Source organism: Lygodium microphyllum, chromosome 14, assembly GCF_053477565.2.
Source record: "Lygodium microphyllum isolate KBCC chromosome 14, Lygodium_microphyllum_v1.1.10, whole genome shotgun sequence".
Taxonomy (NCBI): Eukaryota; Viridiplantae; Streptophyta; class Polypodiopsida; order Schizaeales; family Lygodiaceae; genus Lygodium; species Lygodium microphyllum.
In genome coordinates this window covers 23,793,384-23,810,941 of record NC_141148.1, presented here as the reverse complement: position 1 = coordinate 23,810,941, position 17,558 = coordinate 23,793,384, and the positions used below count along the sequence as shown (strand labels likewise).

General features: G+C 46.7%; 1 protein-coding gene and 1 long non-coding RNA gene across 3 annotated transcripts in view; one reads left to right on the top strand and one right to left on the bottom strand.

The window, feature by feature from the left end:
* The window catches only part of LOC148025418 (uncharacterized), a 217,863-nt gene that overhangs the window by 86,262 nt on the left and 114,043 nt on the right, over window positions 1–17,558 (top strand). For both annotated transcript variants that reach the window (XM_087692546.1, XM_087692547.1), the window contains one exon: window positions 14,841–15,655. In XM_087692546.1, coding sequence (XP_087548672.1) covers window positions 14,841–15,655 — 815 coding nt within the window. The remainder of the gene's footprint in view (window positions 1–14,840; window positions 15,656–17,558) is intronic.
* The window catches only part of LOC148025419 (uncharacterized), a 142,683-nt gene that overhangs the window by 11,568 nt on the left and 113,557 nt on the right, over window positions 1–17,558 (bottom strand). The gene's annotated exons all lie outside the window — the stretch shown is intronic.

Here is a 17,558-nt window from a genome sequence, read left to right as displayed (position 1 = left end):
GCCTCCTCAGAAGACGGTTGCCGTTCCGGGCATTCGGCCACAAAATGCCCTAGTTTACCACATGAAAAGCAATGTCCGGCAAAATTGCCCCATTTCAGGCGAAAATGCAAAGGATGCATGCCTGAACAATTGAGGCGAAGCCACGCAGGCCTTTTCCTGGCCGTATCCCATAGCATGCATAAACGGTTTCGGTTCATGGCCCTGAGGCTCGGGGGAACCAGCACTGTGCCCACAACCGCCATCGCGTCCTTCAACAATGGCCAGTATACCGCTGGACAGTTTTCCACTTCCACCCACACCGGGCATTCTCGTTGAAGCAGACGCTGGAAGTCAGCCATAGGGCGCCATGGTACCACATGGACTAAGCGGCGATCAAAGAATAGTGGCAACTTGGACAGGAGCTCAGCTCGATGCGATTCCGATTTCAACAGCACCTCATAAAAACCGCGAGGTCCAAGGAATATCTCCTCAACACATTCCCCTTGCAGTAAATGGTGCATCCATTGGCGAATATGTGAGAGCACTGGGATCCTACCGGTGAAAAAAAGTATAACTGCACGGTCGTAAAACACCGAGAAGGACCGCAAGACTGATTTTGGGTCCACCGTGGCTTCCAGCACATCATCCGCAGCCGCAGCAGAGAAAGTATCATTGTTATGCTGGACATAATCGCCAAGCAGAGTATTGGCAAAGTCCAGCAGATGTTCCCAGTCAATTTCCTGCGAATCCACAGGCTCAGAGGCAACCTGCGCATAGGAACGGTCCTGAGGACCCATTGGCTCGTCTGAAGTGTGCTTGGAGCGTTTGCCTGCAGGTGGCAATTCAGAACCCGGAGGCGGCTCCTCCGTGCATGGCACCATATCCTCCGGCTCCTCTGTATCGGAATCAGGGCCAAGGGCTGCCACCGTCCGGTCGAGAAAATCCATATCCAGGCCAGCCATACTGCTGTCTTCTCGCTTTCGCTCGCTCCCTCACTCTCTCTCTTTTTCGCTCTGTGCAAGTCCCGGAGGGCTCTCTCTCTCTCTCTCTCTCTCTCTTCTCTCTCTCTCCCTCTCTCACTCTCTCTCTCTGTACAAGAGCAGATCAGATCTCGGAAGCGAGCAGGGTTGCAGTCACGTGCTGCCAGATTAGGGTTCCCTTTCCCTGTCACGGCACCGCAAGATGCAGAGAGCAGGCACCCACGGGCAGCAGGCGTAGGGCAGGGGGCGGACAGGACAACTGCGGTCTCAGACGAGCAGCTGTCGACAGCAACTGACGGAACGCGGGCAGAGGACGGGAGCTCAGGCGATGGAGGCGCAGACGACGGAGCCTCTGACGGACGACGGGGGCCCAGGCGACGCGGGCTGAGGAGCTCAGGCGACGAGGGCACGGACGACGGGGACGCAGACCAAAACGACGGGGGCCTAGGCGACGGGGGCCGAGAGGCTCAGGCGACGAGGGCACGGACGACAGGGACGCAGGCCAACGACGGGGGCTCAGGCGACGGGGACGGGGGCTCCATCGCTCTCGATTATTCTCTCCTCTCTCAGCTAGATCCGTCTCTCTCTCTCTCTCTCTCTCTCTCTCTCTCTCTCTCTCCACACTAATCTCTCTCTCTCTCTCTCCACACTAATCTCTCTCTCTCTCTCTCTCTCTCTCTCTCTCTCTCTCTCTCTCTCTCTCTCTCTCTCTTGAATATTCAAAGTGTCAAGACAACCCACAAGCCAATCAGGAGTCCATGCAAAGTTCAAATTTGATGCATTATGAACTCTTGCAAATCACAATCAAATTTCAGCCTATTCTCAATTCCAAGGTAATCATCCATTTATATTGTCTAATTTCAAGGGAAACTAGAATAATTGGGGCAATTCAAAGCAATTTGGAGCTATGGGGGTAATCGAGTCAATTTTGGGACATTCGAGTCAATTTGGAACATTGAGGGGTATTGGGGCAATTAGAGGGACATTCTTTGGGGCAATTTGGTAATGCAGGGCATATTTGGGGCACTTAAGACGTGCCGTTCCCCCCGTTCCCGTTCCCCCACCTTGGACGTTCCCCCCGTTCCAGGGGGTCCCGTTCCCGTTCCCGTTCCCCATTCCAAGTAACTATGCTTCCTGGGCTTCGCCATCTTTCTTGACTTGCTGATTTGTCTGGGGATTGCACTTCTTGCTCTTCTTGCTTTGGATTGTGATTGGTACATTGTTGTATTAAGCAAGGCCTGTCAATGATTTCAACATTAGCATGTGTATTTGAAGAAGATGAGATTTCAATGACAAGTGGTGCTTGGTGGAAAGCTTGTTTACTTGATATAATGGATATGATGCTTGAAACACAAGAATTAGCTTTCCTTTTCAAATATACAAGTCATTATTGAAACCCTAGATTAAGAAAAAAGGACAAACCTTAAGTTGCAACCTCATAAGCTATGGAGGTTGCTCTTGCAGCTCAACCACCCTCTGATAGAGGACTGATTGCAGCTGGTGGAAAGTATTTCTGAGGCTTCCCTTTCAGTCGAAGGTACCTTGGGTACCAGCCTTGCTGCCTCTCAGAGGGCTTTAGAAGATTTCATCTGTACTGGCTGCACCATTGTACAGCCTAGGTTTCACCTATTCATTGCCTTCAGAGGATATTCTGCAATTGATGCTGCGTGAGTGTGCAATTTTTTCTGCCACTGTTAGGGTTGAAGTGACTTGATGAGAGCTTCAAGTTGAGCTATTCAGCCACCAAAATAGTTGTCTCTATTGCTTGCTAGAGGTGATTTATCAGACCTTGATGTTGTTCGCTATGGCTAGAAAGAAAGTTTTGGTTTTGGATGGAGAGTCCTAATGATCGTTAGACCTCTAAATAGCCCTAGCGTATGAATAAGCCCTTGGTGTATGCTATAATCTGAGCTGGAGATATCTATAATTGGATATATGAGTAGAGAGAACCATCTTGATATGTGAGAAGGGGTATGACTATGTAGACATGGCCATGGAGGTAGAAGCTCAACTTTTGCAATGCCTATGAGCGATTTGAGTTGCTAGGATGCTTTTGGCCAAGTTTTGGCTCTGATTTTATGTTGAAAGAGTAGAGGCTAATCAAGATTGACATGAATAAATTTCATCTTGAAGAGAAGAGAGGCTAATTGAAAGTACACGTACACTTGTTCATTAATCTTGGCCTCTTAATTAGGCATCATATACATGAGTTTTTGGCTCAAGAAAACTCTCATTGGCAATACCCTAGGTCGTGGCTGACTCCTAAAGTGATAGGACGTTGACAAGATTCACTCCACCTCCTTTTTACTTGATTGAACTGTCCCTTTCCAACTGCATCACTGATGACTACATCTTGACTCCATGCTATGTACTAATGTTGGATTAATATCATTTGAGAGTGGATTCTAGTGAACTATCCTTGGATTCTCAACATGAGTTTGTCTAGGAAACCATTAGGATCCATATTTCGTAGTCCAACCCACACTGCCCCATTGTACATTCTAGAGGTCTTCCTTGTAAACAAAGACCTTGGTCTTCTGCTTGTATACGAGGCCCTAGTTTGTCTCTTCCCTTGGTATGCCACTGAAAAAGTTAAATATGCATTTTTTGGTGTAATCCCAGTAAGTCCATCAGAAATATGAAAACTCTAGATGTTCACGATTAAAGCGGGTGATCCTATAAGGTAGCCAACAATGCTAGCACCTCTCTATTGTTCTAGCAAGTAAGAACCCCTGAATCAGTCCATCTTGCCAGGACCTTGTAAATCACGAGTCTATGTGCACTTCCCAAAGTCAATGGGTCCAAATCTCCTCTATCCTATGAGGTTCTTTGCATATGTCTCTTCTAGTGGAAGCTCTCTATATATAGGCTCATTTGCATCATAGACATGTAAGTTGCCAGTGCATGCATTAAAGTCCCCCAGTAGGAGTGCAAAGTAACATATTGCAATGAAGATCTCTTTGCCTTACATAATATTTGTACTATATCTGTTAGTTGACTTCTGAAAAGCACAATCACTTGTCCTAAATCTCTGCATTAAAGTTCCCTACTAGGAGTGTTTCTCCCATGCTTGCAAAGTGCATAATATTCTCCTATACAGGCATTGAGTGACTTCCCCTGTAATACATAATACGAGTGAGCAAGTGCAAAGTAGCATACTATATTAAAGATTTCTCTTTTCCTTATGTCAAATTTGTAGTGTATCTGCTAGTTCCTCACTGGAAAAAACACACTCTTCCCGACCTCTAGTGCTTCATGCGGTCCATGATTGTGTATGGAAGGCTCATACCCAAGCAAATACTAATAGGTGGATTCAAAAAACGTCAAAAACGCTAAAACATGGTGGATACTTCGTTTATAGTCTAGCTTCATACAAAATGATGGATCAATATGCATAGATCCACCCATTAACTATGTGCTTAACCAAATGTAATGTAGAGTAGGAGAGTTATGCATCAATATCCTGACCTCCACCCATAACCTAGCTAGGATACTTTCAGAACATTTAGGGATAAAGACATGTGGTGTAATCAGAATATGGGCAAGATGGATTAGGGTTTCTGAAGGTGTTTAGGATTACATCAAAAAGGGCAGAGGAGCGTGTCTAGAGATGTGTAAATATGGAACATAGTGTGATATTATGAGATGAGAGAACCTACATCAGTCTCTGAAGAAGTTTAAGATTGTATCACAATGACAAAGATCATCTCTAGATATATGCAATACAAACCAAGTTGGGGAGGAGGATACAAATGAGTAGAATCAGAACAGAGCAAAGAGCCATTTACCACTGGCATAGAGAGGGTATCTTAAGACCTTTCTTGGTAGATTTTTGGAGGAGATTAGATTGTAGTTTCAGGTTCAGAAGCGTTCATCTCATAAGGCTTTGGCAGTTGGTACCCAGCTCTATTCCGAGAGCGCTCTAGTAATTCATGAGATGCAGAAAGTAAGAGGAAACCAAGAGGCACCATCTACACAGAGATTCTTCACACTTCCTATGGGAGATGGGTGAGGCTGCAGGGTGACTCTGAACGGATGAAGAGGAGAGATGCTTTTATGTGGACATGGGACTTTGGCACCTTCACTTAGCACCACACATGGGTTTGGCATTACAGACCATCGGATTGGTCATCCACTCAACCATGTATTTATGATGCACTTAGCAAGCCCTTACAGGGCCATCTTGTACTTTGTAATGTAATTTAGGTGGGTTCTCCTCCTATCTGTCATTAATAAGAACTTCCTCCCTTTGAAAAAAAAGGAGGATGTTCTTGCCTGGTCAATGATGGATATGCACTCTGAATTAGATGCTTGTGCTGCTCATGACAAAGATACATCGATAAGAGAAAGGGAAATCTCTATATGTTGCAAAGGATGCAAATCAGAGCTAAATAACGACCGCCTTATCCATCAGACCAGCAATTCAGCTGACGCACACATTCCAAGGTATGGAATACATAGATGCAATAGAGCTTAAAGAGTGAAAGTGATTAAAGACATGGGATTCTGGCACTTCATTTTCCAGGCCAACATGGTCTGGCATAATAGACCACCCAACTGGTTATTCATTCAAGCTCTGTAATAGACTTCCCCTTGTTACAGACTCTTTGGTATGGAAGTCCCATACACAACCACTTTGTATTTTGCACTTTGTCTTGGGATTCCAAGGAGCCTTATCAATAGAATTTTTTCTCTTCTCTTAAAAAGAGAGTCAAAAAAAAGAAAAGTCCAAGGGATTTTCAGAATTGATGCCCTCAATTCAGCTATCTATAAACCGTGTCCTTGTAAAATTCTAAAGGTCTATTCTGCCTTGAAATGTTGTATTTCTTTCTGATTCTTGGGCCCAATTTGGAAAACTCATGTTCCAACAACACACGTTTCTTACTTGTTCATATCAGAATTCATTAAGAGAGACCATTTCTAGCATGTCAGTACCAAGCAAAGGCTAAATTCATCATGACAACTTGGAGGGATTATCACAGATTGGAGCTAGTTGCTAGCATTATTGCTTGATTCATTTGGGCTGCAAGATGGAGCATACCATTGACCTTCAAGGTGTCTCCACTGCAGAGACCCTTTCTAGGCTCTGTACAGAGATTTTGTACTCCCCACAAACTGGGCACATGGTAGGATGGATATCTGAGCTTTCTCATGGGAGATTTTCACAAAGGTTGCTAGCCGTTGAAGAGTGGTTCTTGCATTTATAGGCAGAGATTATGGGGGTTTCTAGGAGTTCAAGTGATTATGTAGTCTATCCATGAGGGAGTTACAAATGAGTTGAGGACTGACTTTCCTACTGTAGACTCAGTCAGCTTTCTTCTGTAGAGGGAGTTGAGGACTGACTTTCCTACTGTAGACTCAGTCAGCTTTCTTCTGTAGAGGGAATGTATTGCTATTGTGATAGCTATTCACACTCCAGGACGCTTCAACTTTGGGGATGAATCAGGATGGTGGACATAGGAGGGATAAGGTAGACTTGATAAAATAAGCTTGCTGCATACAACACAGGATCCGTGTGGTAACTTTCTGTGATTGAAAGTGGTACATTGACTCAATTCCAACTTGTTTGTATGGAAAATGGCTCGAGAATTTGGCATATCGCAGAAGACCCTTACAGGGAGTTGATTGGCATCCAAGAAAGTGAGTCAGGAGAGATCCCTCTCAAGGAAAGGCTTTCGATATTTCTTTCTTCAAGTACACACCTAGGTTTGGGGAGGAGGATTCAGCTGAGCAGGACTAGGATGGTCTTTGCAGCTGCTCAACCTTGGTTCAGGCAGCATTTTTCATCCACTTCCGACAGATTTGTAAGGCTGACTGCATACAAACTTTTCCAGTGGCTTATTCAATGTGCGGTGCAAGAAAGGAGGCTTGGAGGATTGATTTTGGGACTGCAACAGAGTCTAGAAGGTCTGGAGGAGAGCCCTCAGACTAGTCTTTTAGGGCACTTGGAGGCCGAAAGAAACGGGGGGGGGGGGGGGGGGGGGGGGGGGTGTCGGTCTGTGTGCAGGGAGGTGTGGGTGAGTTCAGGGTGGTTGGTAGGGTTGGATGTCTTGGGGAGGAGAAGCATTGGGTATAGAAGTCACAGACAGAGGACGTGCTTGTAAATACAAGGACTTCCATGGGAGATAGCTTTTCATTAATTGGATCAGGGTTTTAGAGTCATCCCCAATTCTAACTTTCCTCACATGGAGAGGAATGCAGGACGCTTTCATAGATGGTAGCGTAGTAGCAGCATCAGTTTATTGGTATATATATTGGACAGTGTGCTGCAGTGTTGCTATAGATCAATTACATATCAATGCTTTTCAGATTTTCACCCATATTTGGGTAGACATCAGTCACACTCTGAGATGCAGATAGCAGATATTGTATGGTGGTGATTCAAAGCTCCTGATTAGGTATCATGAGGCCTGATAAGACACTTGGTTCTGACACTATCTTCCATTTAAAGTTTTCCCATTTTGTCTGTCATTATAGACTACTGGACTGGTTACTCTATTAGCCTTTGTACTAGACAATTCCTCAAGCATAAGTTAGGGGGCCGTTCAACAGAATTTCACTTTTCAAGGGTAAAACAATGCATTTGATACAAGTACTAAGTCAAGTCTTTGAGAATTTCAATAATTGACTGTCTTACTAACCAAAAAATATGCTGCGTTAAAGCAAGATAGTGCTGTTGAGAGTCAGACTTAAGGAGGTTTGTAAAGATCCTGATACCTGGTATTTGAGGAGGTTGAATGTCTTCCAATCACTATCATCATTTTTTCTTGCAAGTAAAATGTGGCTAATTATATTACTCAGAAGGCTGATTACAATGAAGTGTGCATGCTCAACAGACTATTTGGAGTTGATGCAAATCACAAGTACATCATGTATAAAAGCCTCTCACGGCGGTTTGGGAGGGATGGGGACAAGAAGCCATGGAGGGGGGATGTATCGCCATTTGGGGCTGCCCGTCTGCATTGTGAAGAACAGGTCATGGCCGCCCCAAGTGAGCAGAAAGTGAAAACGAAGCTCCTGATGAGCACAAGACTCGCCCTGCGCCTGGTCTACAGCTCTGCCAAAGTCGCATATATTGAAAGGCACTCCCCGCCAAAAACCACACAGCATGCCTTTCAAATGTGCCATCTTGTAAGACTCCCTATGATCTCCCATACCTTTGAGCGCTCTGTTGTGGGCTCCAATACTTGGCGGCTGGGTAGAGCCTCCAAGCCGACCATTGCACAAGACCCAATCTCCATAAGAAAGATCGTGTCTTGCATCCCGGCCTCATACAAAAGGTGACGGTCCTAGCTAACTACTTGCCAGCAAAAAGCCCCCCACGAGGTACAGCCAAGGCTAGGTGCTACATGGCAGAGAATACGGCAGGATCCTCTCCACATGAGCTGTGCCACCTTGCAAGACCAAAAGCAGTGCTTTGGAGTTTCCAAGAGCTGTTGTGGGCAGTGCTTACAACCTCCATCCTGCTACATCTGAGCCAACCACTCCTAACAGCCAAACCCCCATGTGCCAAAAGCCAAAGGAAATACGACACCCTCCTCGGTCTCCAGTTGTCCCAAAGGTGACGCTAGAAGGTCCGACGGAAGACATCCGTGATGCTATGCTCCGCCTAGTATCTACTGCGTGAAGGCGCCCAATCCATGTCCTCCTGCATCAATACATGTCTACCAATCCTGGTTGTGTACTCCAAGAACCTCAGAGGCTTCTTGGCAACCGCAGTGGTGGCCGGCCATAGCCACTGTCCAAGATTCCACTCCAGCTCATCAAGTGGCCTGCTCTCCCATATCCAAAGGCACCACTCTCGTAACTCCTTCCAAGGCAGGGCACATTAGGGTCCACCAGTTGCTCGCTAGGTCTTCCCCTAGAGTCTGTCGACTACACGAATTGGTGCGTAGGACGAATGCTGTATGTGTATGTAGTGAATGCCAGAAAGTCCCCAAGAACAAAGAACTCTACAAACCTTCATAATTTCAAGTACAAAGCAAAAGAAAATTTACAAGACATGAGACAAAAAGATGAATTGGGTGCAATCTCCCCCCATGCCTTGTGTTAGCGCTTCACAAGGCATGTATTTATATATTTATTTATCTTCAAGCCCAAAAATAGTCCACTTTACAAATAGCATGCTTTTGCTTTTACGTTTGCGTTTGCCCAAATATAAAGTAAGGTGTTTGGGCATCCAAAAGTCGGACTGTGCCCAAATACAAATATTAAATAATGAAATATTTAACCGAGTGCCTATGCGCATACAAGATAATAAATGCTTTGTCAAGCACTTCAATAGATAAGCACGCTTAAATAAATATTGGCGCCACGCCTTTAGTGATAAGGCGCGCGCCCATCTAAAATAGCAATTCTTCTAGGCATTTGGATTCATGCCATCGCTCGGTGCTACCCAACGCCATCGCCGCTTGCTCTACACATCAACTGAAGTATTCACAATTGATAGAAAATAATAAAATCCAACAAAAGTGAATACCTAGCAGTCTTCAGCTACAAAATAATTAAATAGGTTGGAACTCTGTCCTAACCTTAATTTAATTCGAGTGCACACTCTAAACTCATAAACGACTATTAATTTAATATGTATTTTACGGAATCACCTACTATGGAATCACCCATGTGCACATTAAATCAATCTGATGCTCAAAAAGGCAGGTGTCCCCGTCAGTTTCTCGCACAAGGAATCCACCTTGTGTACAAGCCCCGGCAAATAAATAGTTCCTCATAGAATCCACTGTGGAATATGCCTCAACCCAACAAAAGTGCATACCTAGCAATCTTCAGCTAAAAAATAATAAAATAGGTTGGAACTATGTCCTGACCTTAATTTAATTCGAGTGCGCACTCTAAACTCGTAAACGTTTATTAATTTAATATGTATTTTACGGAAACACCCGCTATGGAATCATCCATGTGCACATAAAATTAATATGACGCCTGAAAAGGACAGGCGTCCCCGTCAGTTTCTCACACAAGGAATCCACCTTGTGTACGAGCCTCGGCAAATAAATAGTTCCTCATGGAATCCAACGTGGAATATGCCTCCTAGCATCACGAATCCTTCTCCAAGAAAGGACAAAAATCTCCTCATATTGCTGCCCTCTATCAAGAACCAGACACCCCCCCATCTTGCACGGTGAAAAAAGTCTCATAGGGGGCACCGCCCACTCTACTTGCCACTTGTAACGGGATACCTGCTGGTGAGAATCTAGCAGCCCACACCTCCCCAGGCTCCACCGGCTCTCGGATCGGGGGATCTAGCCACTCCTGAGAGATTGCTGAGTCAATCTCCCTCCTCCTCACCTCGGCTCCTCACTGACATCCTAATGCCTGCTGCAACACCTCCTAATCCGCCATATTGTACACCTCCCGCCACGTCCTAATAGTATGAGCAAGGCGAGCCTCCCAGCCAGCCCACTCAAGGTGGGAGCACTCACCTATCCGTATCCTATCGTGATCTCTGACTTGGGGGTTCCAGACCACCGGCTGGCGGTCTATCTCCTCGTGACATCCTGGAGGCCTCTAAATTAGGGCCTTGCGAAGGCCCTGCCATAGTCAAAGTAAGCTGCAGAGGAAGGAAGATCTAGGTTGCATGATCTCGGCAGCCATGAAGGTCCATCTCAAGGATGGCCTCCAACCATCGCCAAGCACTCCTGGAGACCCTCTTGCAAAAGGATCTTGCAAGTTTGTCCACTTGGTGTGAGACCACGAACAACTAGCTTGCCCAAAAGGGCCAGGCTTTGGAACTCTGGGCAGATGATTCCAAGCCCTCCCTCAGACCGATGCTGGAGGATGGTTGCCCATGCCACCTTGGCCCAGGAATCCCTGAAACTGTCTGAGCCAATCCAGAGAAAATTCTGCACTAGGTGGCGAAGTTGAACTGCACAAGACGAGGAGAAACACCAACAAGAGGCGATGTACCAAGACGTCTCTAGGAGGACTTGGTTGACCACCAGGGCTTGGCCTACTAAAGAAAGGCAGACAATGCTCCAATAGGTCAACTTCCACCTAATAAAGTCGAGAATTGGAAGAAACTGCTGGGCAGGAGTGATGGGAGTTCCACCTGGAACCCTAGATATCAGACGGTCTGTCTCCTACTCACCCATCTGAACCCCAAGTGGACACCCCACTCCGTGCTAGAGTCTGGATCTATAAGAAAATCAACCGACTTTCGCCAGTTGTTTTTCACTCCAGCTGCAGTGCAAAATACCTCCAGAGCTAGTCTCACTCTCTCCAACATCAGCTCATCATCCTCTACATAAAGAGCGGTATCATTTGCATACTCTGAGTCCAATAACTCAGTCTCTTCTCTCACCGGAAGTCGAAGGCCACCTAGCCCACTCACTTGTGAGCGGAGAAAGTAGAACATCGCCTCCGCAAAGAGTATGAACAGATACAGGGCAAGAGGGCAGCCTTGACGGATAGATCTCTCTAGCCAAAATTCCTCCCCCCTCTTGCCACCAATGGAAACCTTGCTAGTGGCCGATTTGTAAAGTGCCGAAACCCCTCAAATCCATGCTTGGGGGAAGCCCAACCTCGCCATGGTGCCCTCTAAGAAGTCCCAGTCAACCCTGTCATAGGCCTTCTCTCGAAATCCAGGAGTACTGCCAATCCCTGACTACTGTGTTGAGCCCACTCTATCACCTCGAAAAAAGTGAAGACATTGTCTAGGATGTTGTCTGGGTATCAAGAATGGTATTTGGAAGCACGGGGTGGAGTCGACTCGCGATCTTCTTGGTTAAGGCCTTATAGGCCACTGACAACAAGGTGATCGGTCTCCACTGGGACAGCTCCAATTGATCTACCCCTTTGGGCAAGAGACTGACAAGACCTGCCGATAAACTCCTTGGCATCCGTCCTAAGCTGAAAATCTCTTGAAAGGCCAGTAGTAGGGGGTCCTTCACCACCTCCCAGTAGGTAGTGAAGAAGGCCTTAGAAAGACCATCCTCTCCTGGGCATTTCTACCCATCCTGTGGATTAAAGGCCTCAGCTAGCTCCTTCTCTATGAAGGGGTCTAGGAGGGAGTGTCCCATTTCCTTTGTGACAAGGGACGGAATGCAATCCGAAACCTACTGTCTACATCATTGTACTCTGGCTGAGATTGTCTCCTACTGAAAAAGCTGTCTGTAGAAGTCAGTGGCAATCTCCATCACCTCATCTCGACTAGAGCGAATCCTCCCGTACTGATCATGAAGGCTGCAAATCTGATCTCCTGAGGTGCAAGGCTAATGCACCTGAAAAAACTCCCTAGACATCATATCTCCCTTCCGTGCTCAAAAGGCTGTTGAGGTGTGGAAGGAGAACTTAGAGCGCCTGTCCTCAAGGCCGGCGAGGGCTGCCCGTGCACACACCTCCTGCGTGTGGAGAGTGGGATCCCGAGGCGCCTCCTAGAGTAGTCTTTGAGTGGCTGCTAGGTCTCGCTGGAGTGCTCTCTCCTTCTCCCAACTCTGCTGCCTAGCCTGTAGGGCTGCCTCTTAGCAGATCTTGCTTGACTCGGCTAAGGCCTCTGAAACCTCCTCTACGATCGGATCCATCTTGGCCCACTCCCTAGTCCAAAGCTACTCAATCTCCCTCCTCATCACCTCCCTCCTCTAGATCGAGTTTGGGATCCGACAGGATCGCGTGTCATGGGCTGAAGCCGGAGCATCAAGAGTGAGGAGAACTAGGCAATGATTAGACAAAGTGGTGCCAGCCAAATGCCCTACATGGCCTCCGCGAGAGCACCCCCACTCTCCCACATAGAACCGGTTCAGCCACTCCAAAAGAGCTCTGCCCAGCCACCTGTATCCCTAAGAGGAGTCCATCGACCTCTCCCTCCTGTGGAAAGCTGGGTCCCACCAAGCATCACATGCTCCTAGTGTGAGGAGGAAGACCTCCCATGCCTCTCGCTTCTCCCTTGCCATACCCCGGTAATCTCTACCTCTGCCCTGAAAGGGGGGGATTGGATGGGAGGGGGGACACATGTATTGGGTGAAGATCGGGGGGGTTGATCGGTGGGGGAGATGGTGGGGAAGAGGAGTGAGGGTGGTGGGGTGATCGGAAGTATGAGGCGGGTGTGAGGGGGGGCGAGTGGCCCCAGAACGGGGGAGGCTGTGGGAGGGGTTGGGGGGGGGGATCTATGAGAGGGGGGGAGCATGGGGGCCGGGGGATCTCAGGTGGGGTGAGCTATGACACCTCAGTGGGTGGTGGGGGTGAAGCAAGCCTGTGATCTTGCTAGGTGGGACGTGCGGGGGGGTGCTGGAGGGTGTTCTGACCGGGGCGTATCGCCCACACCCCCTTGCTCTCTGTTGCCGTGATTGTGTCTAAGGGGCTGGCTGAGGCCCCCTTGCCGTCGCCCTCTCTATCATCGTTGGACCCGTGTAAAGCTGTCAGCATCCACCTGCGGTTTTGTCGGCTGAGCTACCTTGGCTCCGAAACGCGTGCAATGTGCTTCCTGATGTCCAAAGTCATGGCATCGCAAGCACTAGCCAGGCTGCCCTATCACAATAACCTGCTGCCTGAAAGAGTGTCTGCCTGCCTCAATCTCAAGAAACTTGGGTATATTCTTTGTATCTTTCATAGCCACCTGTACCTTCGGGACTCTTGTGGTTGTCACTGCATCCGCAAAGGAGGGAGGAAGAACTGTGCCGAAAAGCCATCCAAAGTCCTGCACTAACTGCTGATACTCTACCACTAGTCCGGGGAATAGAAGAGTGACCAGGTGTCCTGGAAACCTGTTGTGGAGCACAAACTCCTCCACTTTGAAGCCACTATACTAGGGAACCATATAGATGTCCCCTTCGTGGAGGCATAAGGTGAGCTATCCATTAGCTCACGGGCTGCATCCGCAGAGGTGAGTTGAACCATAAAGATTCCCTGACCCATGAGAACTGCCTCCACAATCTGCGCTGTGCCAATGCGTAGCGTGGAGTGAAGCCAATCCCAAAGTTGGGCCCTGGATGGAGAGTGTCGTATGACCTGTCCAAAGATTGTTGTTTCTTTCAGCTCTAGCTCTGTGGCATGGACGAAAAGGAGCTAATTCTCAGAAAGGACGACGCGCAAGGTGTTTGACTGGGGGGCACTCATAGAATGCACCGGCGTCTGACTAGAGGTTTCCATTGCGCGTCACTGCTGAAGGCTATCAAGCTTGCTGCTGTGATACCGGGGGGAATGTTGCTGCAGACGAAGGGAGCAAGGATTGCTAGTGTTATGAACATGCAGCATAGGATGGAGGCACTAGAGCAGGTCAATGATCGTTGATGCAGAGGGCGGAGCCTGATGGGCCCAGACACAATGGTGCAGGCACAGTCAGCGGACGGTCACAAGCACGCGAGTAGGCAGGTGTTGGCACGTGGGGCAGGCGCGAGCAGAGCTGCAAGCGGGGCAGAGCACACACGGGGTAGTTGGGTGGCGCAGCAGGCGAGGCACGAGGGATGCGGGCATGGAGATGGGCATGACGCAAGTGGCCACGCAGGAGGCCAGTTGGGCCAGTCAGGTGCAATGCGAATGGGCTGGTCCGATCAATCACTATCATCATGCCTTTTCTTGAAGCATTTTACAGCTTGTTGGTTGCTGTTAGGCCATGTGTGATTCATTTTACAGAAGGTTTGGTACCAGAATTGACATATTACAGTTGCTTTCAGTTCAATTACAGGGTATGAAGTAGGACTGCTTATATCTCTTCCTTTTTTATGTCTTGGCATTTAACCCATGATGCTGAAAAGTGAGTTTTCTTTAAAAGTTACATCTATGCAGGACACTGAAACCTGCTAATTGATCCTTGAAAATTTTTTAATGCTCTGATTGGATTGACAATAGGTGTCACATTGCCTTGTCCTTAATTTTTTTCTTGGGATGTTTCTTCTGACTTTTCAGTGGTCTTTGTCCTAAATTTTCCAGATTGTTGAGAGAATTCTTAACACATTTGATTCTGGAATAGTGCAAGAGAAACGATCAAGTGTTCAGTCTGCTGGTGGATCTCCTAAAGTAGAATCTCAACATCATCTTTCCCATAGTCAAGCTTCAAATTCTACCATGTCATCTTACAGTAGCAGCACTCAAGGGCATCACTCATCTCATAGCAGTTCGGAAGTCGGTAAAAAGGCTGAACGCCCCTTAAGCCTACTTGTTGGGGGACCCATGGAAGAAAATAGGGCTGTGATGCGTGCCTACGTACGTGGAAGCAAGTTGTCCCGTGATTCACTGTTTACTTCAAGCCGTGAGTCATCATCTAGATCTGATCACGAACAAACTTTGAGGTCTCATGAGTTTTCAACAAAATTTGGTTATCAACAAAGTAGACTGCAGAGAAATGGTAACAAGCATCAACATACAAATAAGGGAACCCCTTTTCAGATTGGCCTGCAACAGTTCAAGTGCATATTATGGGAAGGACAATCAGTTGAGAAAGAGGACAAGAGGAGTCCAATATCCATTCATGTTCCATCTCATGAGGTCTCATTTTGGAGAATAGTTCGGGCACATCCCCATGCTGTAAAACTAAACCAATTTTTAGATAGCAAGTATTGGGCTTTTCTGATTGTTCCTGCTGTTGCCATTGCGTTGTTCTCTCATAGCTTTATTAAAGCATTTCTTCCCAAGGCAGCTGATCCATATGTGACGCACATTTATCTAGTTTGCTTGGCTTTATTCATCTTTGAGCTTGTTGCCCTCTCAGTTGTACGCAAGGATTACTTCTTGGGCCTTTCATTCTGGTATGAGGACATTCTTGCCTTTCCTTTCAATCTATACAGTAGATTTTTGAGAAACTAGAATTGCAAGTTGAAACTGTTTTCTTGTAGTGATAAATGTAGCTAATAGTACTGCATAGGGTAGTCAGATGATAAACGAAGCACTAGAGAAAAACAAGGATATCCATCAGGATGAATAACAATAATTATTGGAGAGTAGTTACCCTTTCTATTGCCGTTTCAATTCACTCATTAATTAAGAGAGTTCACACAGTGGAACCTCTCCAAACCTCAAGGGGCTTTCAACCACATGGGGACAGTCTGCTGTGTGCTGCCAAACATCTCAATACTAACATAATTTTTCATTTTCCATTTTGGTTCTGCGTATGTAGTAAACAAGTACTTCAGAATGGATATAATAAAAGGGCAGTAATGTCATTCTGTATTTTCATCAACATAAACTAGGGTTTCAAGAACTCAACCATTTCGCAGCTTCCATCCAATGATACCAACAATTGTTTTCCAGTTAGTGCCATAAAAATGCAAGCGTTGCCTTTGCAAGAAAAAAACCGATCCAAGACACCTTTTTGGTGATAAAAACACTCCCAGTTGAAGTCAATTCCAATCCTCCTCAGGTAAGGCATGTAGGTAGGATCATCCCTCTCATGCGGTAAGGTACTGTAGAAAGCCATCCAGGCCTCTAAGTTAGAGTCCCAAATGTTTCTACGCCACTTAGGCTGAGCCTCATATCCTTCCACTCTCCAAGGTACCTCCACCAACTTTTCTTCCCAATAATCTACAGGCTCCTACTGCCACCTCATGGGATGTCTCATTCTTTCCTCCAACCATCTCCTTCCCAACCTCACCGAGAGCTTTATTACATCCTCCACCACCCTAAGATAATACCCTATCCATTGTTCGAGGGAAGGTGAAGGTGACTTCAAATAGGTGGCAGCAGTTTTCCCACTGCTCCCACACTGCAAGTTCCTGGCTCCCGACACTCTTTTACAAAATGAATTACAATGTGCCTAGCGCTTTTCTTGCTACATATTAAGGTGCACTTATTTTTGTGTGCTTCCTTTTACACTTGAGACTTTTTCTTGCACTTCGTGTTTTCAGATTTTCTGAGTGGGCCTTTGTGCCCCTAATCAGGTCCGAAACTCCGAAACTTTTGATGATCCTGGTGAAACACGTTTCGACAGATGAAACGTTTCAGCCTTCCTGTTTCGGTGCCACATGACGTTTCAAGCAGGGTCCGAAACATTTTGCGAGACGTTTCGGGACAAGATGGTCAAATTTTGGCGATACATTTTTTGTTTGTTAAATTTGATGGCTAGAACGTTTTACATAGCGTTCTATGTCACTAACGAAACGTTTCTGACCTTTAACGTTCATGCTTCAACTTTAAAAAAAGCTTTTTTTCGTTTCATATTATTCTTCCCATATGAAGACAATTGCGCCACGCATACTCCACGCCTACCATGAAGTTGACCGGTGTAACAGACTTTGGAGGAACAGATTCGAATCTCCCTCTTTCAAGTCGCTGATGCCAAACAGGGAAAAATGATCGAGAAAAAACGACCCTCTCTCTTGTTTCTCTTTGACTTCCCACCTACCTCATCAGCAGTGAATCAAATGATGTCTCTGCACTGTGCTGTAACCAAATCCAGTAAATGACCCCAGCCCAGCGGCCCACACAGTGCAGAGGCTGCAATAGAGAATCCTCTCTCTCTCTCTCTCTCTCTCTCTCTCTCTCTCTCTCTCTCTCACTCAGTAATACTTGATAGTGGATGCTCACTCGCTGTTATAATGATTTTAATAACAGATAACAGATTTTAATAACAGATAACATCTCTCTCTCTCTCTCTCTCACGAACCACCAAACACACTCTCTCTCTAGCCTTGTTCTTATGCCAGGTCTGATTAC